The sequence below is a fragment of the Drosophila kikkawai genome, chromosome 3R (genome assembly GCF_030179895.1).
Source record: "Drosophila kikkawai strain 14028-0561.14 chromosome 3R, DkikHiC1v2, whole genome shotgun sequence".
Lineage (NCBI taxonomy): Eukaryota > Metazoa > Arthropoda > Insecta > Diptera > Drosophilidae > Drosophila > Drosophila kikkawai.
Window position 1 is genome coordinate 17,600,487 of NC_091731.1, and position 15,060 is coordinate 17,615,546.

A 15,060-nucleotide genomic window follows, 5' to 3' on the forward strand; every position below is an offset into this window, starting at 1 on the left:
TAGCATATGTTGCCCTCTTTGAATGCAAGCCGCATACACACGCTCGTCTCGATTGGCAGCTAAGTCAATTTCTCAACTGGAAATTGAGTCGTGCTCTTGGATGCCCAGGCACTCCTTTGGGGATCTGCCATGCTACGCTATATAGACAACTAACCAACTAACAATTGCGGCCAAATTACAGGATGCCTGCAGGCAGGATCAGCCAAGGACACGCCGAAGTCAACGAAGTCACCGAAGTCGAGTTGCAGTCTAGGTGGTGGTGGCAATTTGTAGAATCCCTTATTTGTACCGCTCGCACCCATAATTCACGGTGCGGATTGTTTATGGCTTATTGCCATTTGTTGTGTCACAAAGTCATTTCATGCGCTTTGAACATGGCCATTATCCCTTGGCACATAAATCGCCCGGTGGCAAATCAGGAATAAAATCATAAATTTATGCATATCAGGCCAATTTATTAGAATTTGTTGCGTTGATATTTTAAAGGCAAGAGTGAAGTTGGGGTTATTTTGGGTTCAAAGAGTGCTTAGGCTTTGAATCCTAATAGGATATAATAATATTATTCGGTTGTCTAAATCCCATTCTTAATGACTAACATAATAATTGTGTAGTTTACTTACTAATTTAATACTTTACTTTTCTCCTAGTTTCTTCAAAAAACAAATATGTCAAACAACAATATATTTCAATTATTATTTATATAAATAAAGTTTAGGAATATATTTCATCCATTTTGATTTTCCAAACTTAATTAAATATGAAATTTCATATAAACAAAGAAAGCTATATCCCTTGACGTCAACTTCTGCTTTGAATTCGATTTTTATGTTTGTTTTTTCCTGTAGACTGTATATTTTCTTGCCTTCCTTTTATACATAGATAAACGCTCAGATAAATCTTTGTGATATATGTACATATGTGTTTCAAATATCTATAAGATACAGCGATGTTGAAAGAACACCCAAAGTACACGACAAAGAACAAGCTAAAAATTAGATGGGGGAAAAAAAGCAACTGTCACACCAGAATAAAAACAACCCAGAAAATGTAGAGAAACTTTCTGTTTCGACCTTCTAGCATTTTGGCATTGATCAGTAGACACCCCCATAAAAAAATTATACGGCGAAACACTTGTGCCAAACATATCAAAACATTGTCCACATTTGTGTTGTCATCTGTGGGCCAAATAGACTTGAGTAATATTTATTCATATACTTCGTATAATTGTGTATATATGTATATGTACATATATATTTTATTACATATTTGTTTGGGGCTCTCTCGCTCTTCCCCAGCGTTTCATGAATGGAATGCAAATCGAGAATAAAATGGATATTTTCATTTGTATACACTGGTAGTCAAAAATAATAAACAGGATGTACGGGCGGTATGTCTGTGACGTCAGCGGACTATTGATAAACGCATGATCTGAGCCCTGAAAAGGGGGCGGTTACTGCGCCGGAAGTAAATCACAAGTGGGTGGCCTCCGGACAGGTCGTTTACTAACCGTTAATGGCATTCGGAACATATTTTTAGAAGCGGCAGCTTTTAACTCAAAGTGTCAGCAGAGCAATATTCTGTCTATATAAGCCAAAAAGTGACACAAGCGTTAGAGCATCTTTTCCCGTTTTGCCAGTTTGTCTGGCCATCATCATCAATCCATCAGCAGCCAAGTTTGCGACAGAATTCAAGGTCAGCTTCTTGCCATTTCCATATAAATAGACACTAATTTGTAGCCTTAACTGCATTGACCCTTGTGTCCTTGGGGATTAAGAAGATGAAAGCAAAGTATTTGTATTTGGAAAATAATGTGTAAAATACGGGAAGGAAAATATGCCAAGAGATCTACCTTCTTTTTTTCTCAATTTTCCAGTCTGGCATTCAATTTTAATGAAATTATAAACAGAATCTGTTTAGAATGCACATAGTGTCTGAAAGCCAAATAAATTGTGGAAAGCCAACCCCCGCTGGCATTGAGCGAATGTACACATCGCCCGAATATATGTTCATATAGCCTATATGTCTTCCCCTTCTCCGGAACACTCCCGATCTGCAATTGTGGGGCTGCAGAAACAATTAATTTTCAAGTTCATTTGCGTGGGCCGATGTCGGTTCTTTGGGGAGCTGAGCCGATCAGACCCTAGCTGGCCGTAGACTATGTAGATACAGATTTCAGCTGCAAAATCATGCGAGAGCAAACCTATATCCACACGATCTATCGGGTACACATATTTATTTTTATATTTCGAGAAAAATTCATTTGAAGGTGTCTGCTATATGTTAAGGTTAAACATTGTTATATATAGACTCGCCAAAACTATGTATTAGTGCCGCATTATGTGTGTATTTATATTCGGTTTGTATGTTGCCCAGCGTAGAGTGAGGGAAAGCTTTTCGGCTCTGGCATCAAAGAACATTAAGCTCTATTTATGAGTCCCCAGATGACGACCCGGGCTAAAAACAGGAACTCTGTCTAAAAGGTTAAGTTTGTTTTGACGAGACTCTAAATAGGACAGAGGGAATACTTAACAAAATAAGTGAATTTTAGATATAATTAATATTTAATTGATTTTGAAATAGTTATAAGGTTTTAAGGGAAGTGAAAACTAAATTCTCAGGCTTATTAGTTAAATCCCAAATGAGTAGAGCATCTAAAAGCAGTGCAAATATAAAGATTGCAAATTTGAAACAAAAGGATTAGATTTATTTATTTTTTCTTATCTGCTATGACTCAAAATGATATTTGTAGAATATTTCTTGTTGCTTTTGTGAGCTGGGTGAGGCCAAAACAAATTGCTCATACGCCACGCTGACATTGTAGAATCTTTATAATTTGCTTTTCGTTTAGTTTCATTTGATTTCACTCGAGAAAATTACAATCGACCTTCACATTGGGGAGGCGATTTATTAGAGACCAAGTGCGAGAGTAATAAAATGTAGATAAATTATTTGTTGGAATTCCTAAAAACATGCAAGAAAGCCGCAGTGGAGTGATGCCGACTGTGGAATACCCGGTACCGAAAGCATGTGGGTTAAATTAAGGGATGGCTGCATCATCTTTGTATAAAAGTTTAACTCTTACATTACGGAATGCACAAGAATATGTTGCTAGCCAAGTGTTGCTAGAAGTATGTTGTGCAACACAGGTTTGTTGTTTAAAAGATTCAATAAACATGATCAGTGTGTTTTCATTTTGAAGATCCAGCTCTAAAATATATTTCTGTTGTCACTAAGTTGTACAACCCTTGTACTCTATGGGTGCCAGGTAAAAACCAGCACCACTGGTGAATGTAATTTATAATTGAGTTGTGCATACACAATGTACAATGAAATATAGGGCGTTCTCTACGACAAATTATTCGACATTGTTTGGCATGTGTGTCGCTAAATAATGAGCTTACATTTTGACCTCATTTCTCAAGAGGCGTCTATAGTATAATATACACATTTACTTGGAAATTTTAATTATTTCAATTTGCTTAGCTGGATAGAGATCCACGTTCTTTTTTGGGTACATTGATCCTGGGTGCCCTTCACCGCAACATCAAAGAAATTTTAAAATGCTAATTGAACTGCAAGCCAATCTAAATTTAAATTGGAAAAATAAAAAAAAAAGGAAAGTGAAATAAATAGTTGCTCAACTCGAGCACATGAGAAGCCAAAAAAGTGTGCCAGAAAGTAAAAGTTTAATCACCGAATCAATTGAAAAACCTTTGCCAGGTATTTCCCAATTTCCCCAGAGTTTCTAAGCATTTTTTTATTCGAATTTTCGCTCTGGTTCGTTAAACCGCATTCGGCTAATGAAAGTCAAGTTCAAGTTTAAATGACGTTCAAAAGTTTGTTTAAGGGTAAAATTCAACAATAAACAAGGTCAAAAGAACGTTTGAATGCACTTGCATCTGGCCTTGACTTGACGGAGCAAAGAAAACACATCACCGGAAGACCCATGTAAGGTCACTACGGTCTCCATGAAAATATATTTCCTATAAATAGCCAGATATATACTACCTCCCAGGGAAAGATCTCTGATCTGCCCTTCAACCCGTTGTAATTGTAGAGGACTAGGTTGGCTTTACGCTGTCTTTGTTTATACATTTTCAGGGGAATTTCTGTTGAATAATTTGTGTTTATATTACCAAATATTAGGCAGCACGTGGGAAGTCAAATTTGTACCCTTCAATAGAGTATTATAATTTCAGGAGAAATTTTAAATTGGTATAAAGGAATAGATAAGATTTTGCTTCCTCACAATGTTTTTATTTTAAATATTATATATTACATTTACAATGCTAATGCTTATGTTATATTCTTTTTAGCTTTTCCGAAAATAGTAGCAATTAAATAATATTCCCTGGTATTCAAAGTTGATTTATTATCACATATTTTTTGTTGGTGTTCAAAGTTGGGGGTTATATTTTACTGGGTGGTTTTTGTTTATTTAACTATGTTGGCTTGTACATGCAAATGGTTTTTCGATTTTAAGTAAAAGCAAAGCCGAAGGAAAAAGTAAACATTCAAAAAAATGTGAATGGTAAAAATGTATATACCCATAGACTTAAAAGGTTGTATATTTGTTTTTTAACTTGTTTTTATCTGTGTATTTATACCTTCCTTTAAAAAAAAAGAATACAAAATATTATATACATCTTAATACAATGTTTTTATATATACTGTATTTACAAAAGCAAATATATTCATCATTTTGTGATTTTGTGATAATTTTAATGGATGCGCCGAGTTCATTGATCAATTCAATACCACAATTGACGCACTTCCTTTGGGCCAACCAAGTGCAATGCAACAAAATAATATAAAATATACATCAGTAGAAAGAGAAAGCATTTGAAACAACTTATAATAAGTACAAGACTCTGGATTTATGGAAAGATATATGTGTGATTGTATAGAAAAAAAATGAGAGCAAAGTTAAAATTATGCGGGAAGCCAGAAAACAATCAGGCGAAAATATAAAACATGCCTTGGGACATTCGGAAACAACAAAATATGGGATCATATACGTGGGATTTCTTTTTATGATCATTGCCAGAGCGTCATCGCGATACGAGTCTTGAATGAGTGGGTGCTATGGGTGGCTATGGGTGGCCGTGGCTATGGCTATTTCACACGATCTAGCAGAAAGCTTTCCCATAACCGATCACTCGATCACTCGGAGCTTTCCCATCCCATCCCAACCCATCCCACACAGACAGGCAAGCGGCGATTCACGGATGGGGCCAACCTACGCCGTAAAGGAATGCGCCGTGCTTTTGGGGCCGAAACGGAATGGCAAAATTCTGAAACGAGGGAAATTGGTGAGGCGAATTTTCTTGGGGTTTGCAGTTTGAAAAAATTCTTCGTTGAGGATAGATCGCTATTTTTTAGGAGTAAATTTAAATTGTAAGCCAACCCGAAGTATACTGAATAATAAATACCAATGGAAAATAATGAAATTAAAAAGGATTTATAAACGAAATCAAAACGAATTAAATACAATTGAATGAATAGTGCTTTTATCGCAGAAATACCGTGAAGAAAATAACAATTACCTGGTGACAAATAATGCAAAATTATGTGGCCGAATTATGAATAAAATATGAAAAGCGAAAGACATTGATTATATAAGAGGATCATACGGAATGACATTTGATACCGAAGTGCTTCGAGCGTGAAGTGAAACGTTTATAAAACAAAACAAGAACGAATCAATTTTGCATTTAATTTTTTAAATTATTTAATAAATAATTTATAAAATTTCAAAGCTTCTACAATTTTTTGCAATTTAATTTCGCAATTCAAGACTAAAGTAATTCCCATGAAAGCCAGCATAACAAAACGAATTCAACTCAAGGACATTTAAAAATAAAAGAAAACTTAGCTGCAGCTCGTACACAGATATAGATAACAATATATACAACAAATATATATAGCGATCTCGAATATACATATACGATTTTGCCAGCTCTCAGGCACAGAAGTGTGAATTTTGTATCCAACAAAAAATATTTTTATATTTGAGCAAACCAGAAGCAGCCGCCCCAAGAAAATGAAAAACAACAAAAACCGAAGAAAAATAAATGTATTTTTAGTGAGATTGATCTTGCGGTGGCTGCTGCTGTCCGATCGTGGTATTATATTAGCTATATGTATATATTTTATAAACTTTGCACTGCTTTAAAGTGGCACACAGCCTGTTTATTTTCGAACCGAGAGACTTTCAACGCTCAAGCGAAAAAACCAAACTGAGATAACAACGCATCAATCGAGGGGAAAACGACTCGGATTCGTGTGTGCTGCCAGGCATTTTCTCGGGAAATAAATAAGATTGGAGTGCTCAAACTTTGGAAAATTTTCTAAAAGACGACTTTCTACCCCAAACTCTATTGCAGCGAACGAGTTCAACGATTATTTCGTGAACAAACCAAAACAAATCGATCAACATGTTCAAGAGCCATTTGGAAATGATTGGGCGCAATGAGAGCCCCAGCAAGAAGGCGAAATTCTGGCAGTCCTACATCAGGTCCCTGAAGGGTAAGTAATTTGCAGAGATACCTTTAGAAGAATTATTTAATTTAAGCTCATATAGGTACTTTTAGAGCATGGACTCAATAAAAATGAAGACTTAGAAACTTAATTACCAAATTAAAATGTTGAATCTTATTAATACTCAAAAATCATTCTGATTTAGGGACACTCAATTGCGTTCCGAAATACATATATTATTAAACTTTGAGCAGTGAGCAACACAAATAGCTTGGCCTATATATATAGTCTATTTCTTTTGGCAGGTGTCATATCATATGCTTGGGAAAGCTTTTTCGCCACCCAAAAGTATGTAGAGAGAAAAATGTAGAATATGTGCTGCCGAGGCTCTAAACAAAGCACAGACTCATAGATAGATTTTTTGCCCCCCTCTGGCATTGAGCCAAATAGTGAAAATAGCCGAAATATTTCTAGCGCCAATGGACTAACGTTCGGTTATCCAAATACTTATTTATAGGCTCCGAGGATATCCGCGCCCACGAGGCGCCCAGGGCCTCTCGCCCCTACAGCTCCTACCTGGACTCGCCCACCTACAGGAGCATCTATGACGAGCCCGCCACCGCCAACGAGCGCGTCCAGTCCTCTGGCTACAGATATCTGCCAGTGAGCCGCGACACCTACGGCTACTCGCCCCGTGCCATCTACGATCATCACTACAGCCGAACAAGTAAGTCCTGCGATTCTCTACGCAATATATAGTTGATTCCCCCGCCTAACTCTCGATTCGATAGCCTTGCAAAAAAATAGAAGAAAATCAGGAAGATGAATAATATAATTTACATTTTGTGGAGTCCGATTTTGTAGTTTCCAGTTCAAAAGCTGGCTTTAAATTATGGGTTCAAATCAACTAGTTTAACTAAAAGTTCAGTATAATATTATCAAAATTAGATTCAAGCAAAGATTAAAATTTTGAAATGGGTTGGGAAACAAGCTTTAACTTAAGATATAGATTTGTTTATATTTAGACTCCTGATTGAGATTTGCAAGGCTATAAAGGCTTCGGTGAAACCGAACGTAATAAGCTACCTAAGCTTTTTTGCCTCGCTCTGACGCGCCATCAATCAATCAATCACTCAGTCCGTCAGTTTAGCCGAGTCACTTCAATCACTCTCCATCTGCCGATCATCTCAGAATTGCATTTTCGCCAATGCCTGCGCCACGAAACGCTTTTGACAACACCTTGAATTTCAGAATTTCAGATCCGCCATAACTTTGTGATTTTTCCTTTACGACTAAGTCTTTGTGTGCGCGCCCGCTATGATTTCATAAATTTAAAAATAAAAATGCCAGCGCAAAAAGCCAAAATACTATTACGTCAATGAAAGTTTCGCTTCGACTCGTTTGTGTTGATTTTGGCAAAAGACCTCAAAAATTACAAAAAAAAAAAGAAAAAAACATTTTAGACACAATACACAAATGCTCAGACACACACACACACACGAGCACAACTTCTGAATGTGCTATATATCCGTGTGTCAGGTACATAAGAGGAATTTTTGACTCAGTTTTTGGTGCGTGCTCTGGGATCAAATGACTGTGGCAGCGGCGGCCCTCGATGAGCAGAAACCAAAAGTTCTCTTTTCCGAATTTTCCGAATTTCCACACACTCACACTAGCACACAGGCGAAAAACAGATCCTCATGCCCCCCGTTTCCACCTTCAACCTGGTACCCCGTTTTCCCGAATTATAGTTTTTGTTTTTTCGCCTTTTTTTTGTTGGACTAACCAATTGTTTTTTTCTTTCTCTCTCTCTTTCATAAATGTTTCAGAATATACATAAGCGTGTGTGTCGTCAAAATAAATACACATATATGTCCGAGCGATATATACATTTTTTGATATTTTATGCGCACTCTCTCTATATATATTTATATATATATTTGTTGTTCTCTCTGGGCAAAAGACAACTTAAATTTAGTGAAAAGGATTGTGTGTAGCTTTTAGTTTAAATATCGAGAGATCAGAGGATGATTTATTTGTTAGTCAGTATATACAACTGTATATATATGTATGTGTTTTGTGTGTGAAATAAAATCTTTAAACAATCTGCAGTTGCTCTCTCTGTGGTGTGTCGCATCCATCCATCAACAGTCCATCAGTCCATCAGTCCATCATCCGCGTCATCAAGGGTTTGCTATGAACTCCGTTTCGACCTAACACCTAACCCGAGCCGTAACTCACCTGGCATTGGGCGTAGCTCACCCACAAAATATTGCTCTTTAATACGCTTTACTGATTTCCCGATTCCCTCTCTCTTCTATTTGCTGCTTTCGCTATGATAACATTGCTTTCTGGGATTGCGTACGTATCGACATTGCGCATACGACGTGTGAGCCCACGCTTTCAAGCTACCACTCTCTGTAAGCAAATCTGTGTGTGTTGTTCTGTTGGCTGCAAGGCCTTGTGGAAACCTAACAAGCTTGGGGAACAGCCTTCTGGGAGCCTCTATATTTACTTTGTGTTTTTGTGGACAGTTCCAGCTAACTATGACGCAGAGAAGGCCTGGAATGATCATCTGAAGCGCATGCAGGAGATCGAGCGCAGGTACAACACAGTCCCCACTCCGCCATGAGGGAATTACTTAATTGTTTGACATATTCCAATGCAGGTACCCATCTCGCTACGGTCTCTACTTGAGGGACAAGCCACTGACCCCCAACTCCCTGGTGCCCCTGGAGTACGAGCCAGAGGACAAGCTGCTGGCTGAGCTCAACAAGGGTAAGGATATCAAAGACATTTTCTAAAACCAAATCCAGAAATCCAAACAAAAAAAACCAACACCAACATCAACAGGAAAGTAAACAACAGCAACAACACAACAACATCAACAACGAAAATTAATTTAATTAATTTACAAAATGTAAGCACGAACATGAAAAATAGCAAATCAAAATCTGAATCAAACATCCAAAGACGAACTCAACGAAATTTTTTTCAAATTCAGCCAACACTTAACTTATGCAGACTCTTCTCAAACTTGTTACGATTTTAATTTCTCAGTCTAAACTCTATCGTTTAAACCCTATATTTTGCAGCCATAAAAGTTTGAAGCGCTGAGCGTTAACGAAAACTCAACTACTTTTGTTTGCTTAGCTCGTAGTAAGACTCTTGTAAATTTACGCAAAATCTGTTAAACTTAAACAATACGTAGGGAAGCCGAGAGTTAATTGTAATCAATTTCTTTTGTCTGTAAAAAGGAATATACCCGAAACCCGAAGCAATAGTCAAATCGAGTGAAAATTTCGTTAAATGTTTCATTGTATAATATATATATATATAAATATACAAATGCTTTACTTTATTTCTTAATTATTAACTTATACAAACACAACAAGAACAAGAACAACAAAAGTAATAAAACCAACAACAAAACATTTATAAAAAGGAGCAACTCTAATTTTAATTGTAGCGATTAATTATATTTAAAATCAAATAAACACATTCTTAACGAGCCCCATCCACTCATTCGTTCCTAAACAAGAAGCCCATTCATCCCCGATTATCTTAAGCCTCTCTTCTAACAGCTGCTGTACCAAAAGAGCCTAGTTTCTGCCGCTAAATCAACCACTTGAGCCCACTGTGCCCACTGGCAGCTATACCCGAACAAATGACACTTCAGTTACTTTAAAGAATCAACCTCCAAATTAATAATAATAATAAAAATCAAATTTAATTCCAATCCAGACAACATGTGTTTTGAAACTCTTTTTCTTCACAACGGAAGAATCGTTTTGGTCTTTAATTTTCTAACCCATCACTCGCCCATCGATATTAATATTCTCAATGTCTTCTACCTCGTCCACTTTGCTGTTGTATCTCGTCCAAGTCCCTCGTTTCACTACTAAAATCAAAGCATAGAAATTCACATTACACTGTGCGGTGCCTGTAAATAAACTGCCAACAATACTCAAAAGAAACTACTATTACAAACTAAAAATGTATACGACCTCAAATGAAATATTTAACGAATTCTCCAATTGAAAATTGATGTATTGATGTTTCATGTTCTCTGGCAGACACTTGTACGATTCCCACGAGGAATCCCAATTTTAATTCCCATTATTGTATCTGTATCTATTGGTTCGTGCCCACAGTTTTGTGTAATTGTAACTATGTATTTTGTTTAGTATGTTGTTCACTTTCAATTGTAAGCGTTTTATGAACATCGTTGGTTTGGTGGTGATTTTACTTCTGGTAAGTACAAGACTCTCAGGTTTCTGGCAGCAGAAAAGTAATTAAACTAGAAAAGCAAAGGAGTTTAATTAGGAAATGTATCTTCGCCAAGATAAATAAGGTGATTTGTGCTCTAGATCTAGATAAGAAATTTTATTAAATATATTTATCATATTTGTGTACTATAAATTTTTAAATATTATTGTTAGTTTTCTTTCGGATATGTCTATATGTTGCCAGAATTCTTGCAATGCCTTTTAAGAATTGTAAAATTAACCGATGGGCAGAGATCTTTTATAGTCATGTAGAGTGTATTTAGTGATCAGGACGAAACAATTGTCTTTTTAAAGGTATAAAAGGCTATTATAATCTTAGTTCAAAATGCAGTGAAGTAATCGATATTCATGAGTTTTGGCTTAGTTATGATTGATCTTTAATTCGATGCTAAGATCCCTCTCTTCGCTGTATTTTTAAAAGACCTGATAGGGACACCTCCTGTAGACTCCTGCTTACTGTGACTTAACTCTCTAATTGCAGCTCGTCGCTCGGCCTCGCCGTTCCGTCCCGCCCGCAGCACCCGTGCCGGCAGCGAGCCGTACGTGCCCCCACCGGCGTACTGGAACCGCGAGGGCAGCGTGCCCCGTGCTGGACCCTCGGTCTTCGACCGCGCCACCAGCCTGGCCCCGTTCACGCGGCCAAGCTTCCGCGCCAGCTCGCTGGAACCACTGGATGAGCTCTTTGAAAGTAAGTTGCCCGCGATCGCCGAGGCCGATCCGGCAGCAGGCGATGCGCCCGGTCGGTCACTCGGTATTTTCGAGCGCGCCGGCTCGCCAAGTCCCACTCCCGTCAAAGCCGGTCGCTGGGGACCCCGTGCCACTGAAGTCGCCTACGATGCTGAGGGTAAAAATCCAAATTCACTCTTTTCTTGCCCACCTAAGAACCTAAAAAAAAAAAATTTCAAATTTGTCCCGATACAAGAAGAGACGAAATTTGCGTGTTACTGTTGAATTTGATGTGGTTTTTTGTCGGCTTCTTTGAAGACGGAGTTGTGGCAATGATGATGGTAATGGGCGGCGAACGCGTTGAAAAATTGCTGCCATATTTTTCGCGACGCATTCGAGTTGCCCTTGCTACAGCCACCTCCGGTCTACCCCCGCCACGTGTGGCTATATAATTTGTCAAAATTATTTCCACTCTTTGGCTTCGCCAGCACGAGTATTTGTCGTGCTTTGAGTTTGAGTTTGCCAGCAGCATCAGCAAAATTAGTACAGTGTTGCCCGAAGTGTAAGCGCCGTGCTTTTAGTCCCCGGATGCAAATCGATTTTCTGAAGGAAAGTGACAAGTAGCAACTCCAAATAATCTAGGATACAGTGGAAATCCTCTGATATTTGACAGCCATTCAAGTTTTACAATTAAAATTATCTGAAAAAAAATTTAATTTACTTAGAAAGCATCAAAGATGCTACTTCTTGATATAATAATATCCAATTAACTTTCTGGTACTAATTTCAACAAATTAAAATAACGTTCCAGTAAATCGATTTGCATTCCGTATTAAATAAAAACCAGAAACACACCTTCATATACTGGTTCGCATTTCGATGTGCCCACTGTAGCGCCTCTGCATCATCCTTCCATATGCCACCCTCTTTCTATCAATCTATTTTCCCGACTTTCGCATTTCCTTATCATTTTACCCAAGCATTTTCCCCGCCATATGTCCCTTTGGTATTTTTTCCACAACGAAACCCCAACATACGCATGGAAAATATCAAATTATTGTTGATTGTTAAAGCGTTGTTTTTTTTTATTTGATTTACTTTTATTTTAGTTTAAAAACATAGCAAAAACAAAAAATATTTTTCTTTCTGCTCTTCTTGTATACATTGCAACAACATTACAAACAAACCCAATTGAAATCCCCACAACATCTCCGATTGTGTATCGGACATTACATCCATCCCTGCCGACTCTGAATGCTACTGAAAATGCCACCAACAAAAACAGGACTCCCGATCTTCCATCCCCGCAACCGGTTCAGGGACCTGCTGAGCCCCAGCCCCAACTTGCCGATCTCCTCGATCGTGCGCGATCCCTTCTGGTGGGACGTGGACGACCTTGTGCCCTTCCGCGCCACCTCGGTGCCCCGTGCCTCGAGCCCCGTGGCCCGCGACTCTTACCTGTCGCCGGTGAAGAACCGCTACCTGTGGTCCAAGCACCCAGCCAGGCCCCTGACACGTAAGTCTTAAATTCTATATTCTATAAAGATAAATATATAAATCACAAAAATCGCTATTGGTTTGGAATCCTTTTAAAATTGAAAGTATGCTATATGCGGAGTTCATACTTCATAGCATACTTTTAGGCAGCCATTTTCAAGAATTCAAATCTGTAGCGATTCGACACATCTTGGTCTTACCAATTTTTGAAGAAAATTATTATCAAAATTATTGGGAGCTCATTTGGCCATATCTTATGATTAGGCTCGGATTGGTAAGATCTATGCTGTACATACAAAGTTTGTAAATATCTTTGAATTGGAACACACTCCCTTAGAAAGCACTTAGAAAATTTCCATAAAAGCATGAGAGAAATGAAATTGCACCAGATCAAAGGATAATGCTTAAAATCCACAAAATTATGGTTACAAAGTTAAGAATAGGAATGTTTGGTAAAAGCGATCTAAAAGATTACAATTCAAACCATTTTGGGAATAAGCATTAAACTTTCTTTCATGGTTTTCTTTTAAATTATATTATTCCCAAGACATTTTCAAATAATATTTAACATTATTATTTCTATTTTTACATCTTAATTATCATAAACAGCCGAGGCAGAGGATATATTCTAAACAAAATATATAGATTCAAGATCAGAAAAAAATAAAACAAAAAAATCGTATAGCTCTAATAACAAAGCGACGCTATATCAATCATATAGCACTTCTGTAATTTTTTTGTACTTAATTTTACATAAATTACATGTAACGAACTGTAAAAAGAAACAAATTGGTAAGAAAAAAATAAAAAAAACAGCATGTAATCGACAAATTTGTTCATTGTAGAAGCTACACAAATGACTTGTAGTGTTCACCCCAAAAATCCCCTGAAAAAAGTGGTCCTGTAGTATGCCATATTATTAGTTTGTCCCAAACATGTAGAGTTGTTAACAAAAAATAGATATATACATAGTAGTTATGATATTGAGGCTCTATAGTTGTGGCAATAAATAAAATTCTTAAATATTTGGATTGATTATTTACTGACGAACATTGAAATATTGCCCAAACTAAAGAGACTTTCCAAATTGTATTTAACATTTGTAGCAAACATTTGAGACAACTTTTGCACGCCATGTATTTCCAATTATTATTATATGTTTACTTAAACAATCCCTTGGATATTGTGACTAATAATAATGCACATTTTTCGGTCTACAGCTCACCGCTCAATTTTGTAAACGAACGAAAACAACGAAATACAAAACAACAAGAACATCCTGAACAACATCAAGAACGAATGCATCACAAGGGGCCCCAAAACAACGACACCAAGCTTTGGAATACTGGAAATCAGCTGACAGTAGCAAGATGAGTTGATTCTCTTACTCAGTCTCAACATACGCCAACAACGTTTGAATTTTTTCAAAACTGCTCGAACCCCCCCCCTCGCCGGGGGGAGTCTGAAAACTTTTTGCCAAGAAGTGCGTACTTCCCGTAGAAAAAATAACCGAACCGAACTCAAACTCTCTATTTATTTTTATTTTCTCAACTTTTTAAGATCATGTCTTATATGTTAAGCGCAAGAATATGAAAAAAATCGATTTACATTTATTATAATAAAAACAATAAAATCAACTTATGAGTTCCCATTTGAGCCGCGAACATCACAAGGTCAATGGGTGTCATAAATTGTTCCTTTTTTGTATATTTTAGATGCTAAATATATAAATATTATTTATATGTACTTGTAAAAAATATTGCCCCTGTTGCGGAGCAAGGTAACATTTAGAAAACTGTATAGGGGATATGTATATCTGCCATAACACATCCAACATTCGGCCTATCCATACATATACTCAACATTTTCAATTTGTAACAAAACTAAAAAAATACAAAATTATGAATAATAATAAAAAAAAACTTCTAAAAACCTACAGCATGGTTACAGTTATTGGAAGGGTTTTCTAATTTTGTAAAGTTGATTAATTAAATATATTAAATGGCATATAGTTAATTACATTAAGATATTATTTTTGTAATTCTTTGGAATAATCAACTAAAAATTACTTTTAACTTGTCAACTTTTTAATGACATTGCCGGTATCCTTGAACCTTAAAGAATGGGG

General features: G+C 36.9%; 2 protein-coding genes across 10 annotated transcripts in view; one reads left to right on the forward strand and one right to left on the reverse strand.

The window, feature by feature from the left end:
• Gyc88E (Guanylyl cyclase at 88E) overlaps nt 1-15,060 on the reverse strand; it is a 45,535-nt gene that overhangs the window by 5,940 nt on the left and 24,535 nt on the right. Inside the window, exon 1 of one of the 2 annotated variants that reach the window (XM_070286370.1) lies at nt 5,547-5,710. The exons of the other annotated variant lie outside the window; for it this stretch is intronic. The gene's annotated coding sequence lies outside the window, so the exon portion shown is untranslated. Of the gene's footprint in view, nt 1-5,546; nt 5,711-15,060 lie in introns of those variants that run through there. 2 annotated transcript variants of the gene reach the window in all.
• Mf (myofilin) lies at nt 5,312-14,868 on the forward strand. Of its 8 annotated transcripts, none has more exons than XM_017170780.3 (9): nt 5,312-5,397; nt 6,387-6,528; nt 6,998-7,207; nt 9,015-9,084; nt 9,149-9,258; nt 11,251-11,613; nt 12,721-12,951; nt 13,542-13,724; nt 14,153-14,868. In XM_017170780.3, the coding sequence occupies exons 2-8, from the start codon at nt 6,438-6,440 to the stop codon at nt 13,562-13,564; spliced, it is 1,098 nt and encodes a 365-aa protein (XP_017026269.1). In that variant the 5' UTR covers nt 5,312-5,397; nt 6,387-6,437; the 3' UTR covers nt 13,565-13,724; nt 14,153-14,868. The 8 variants fall into 8 exon arrangements, with proteins under 8 accessions (XP_017026269.1, XP_017026279.1, XP_017026295.1 ...); XM_017170790.3 differs by having other exon boundaries at nt 11,251-11,457; XM_017170806.3 differs by having other exon boundaries at nt 9,036-9,084; nt 11,251-11,457.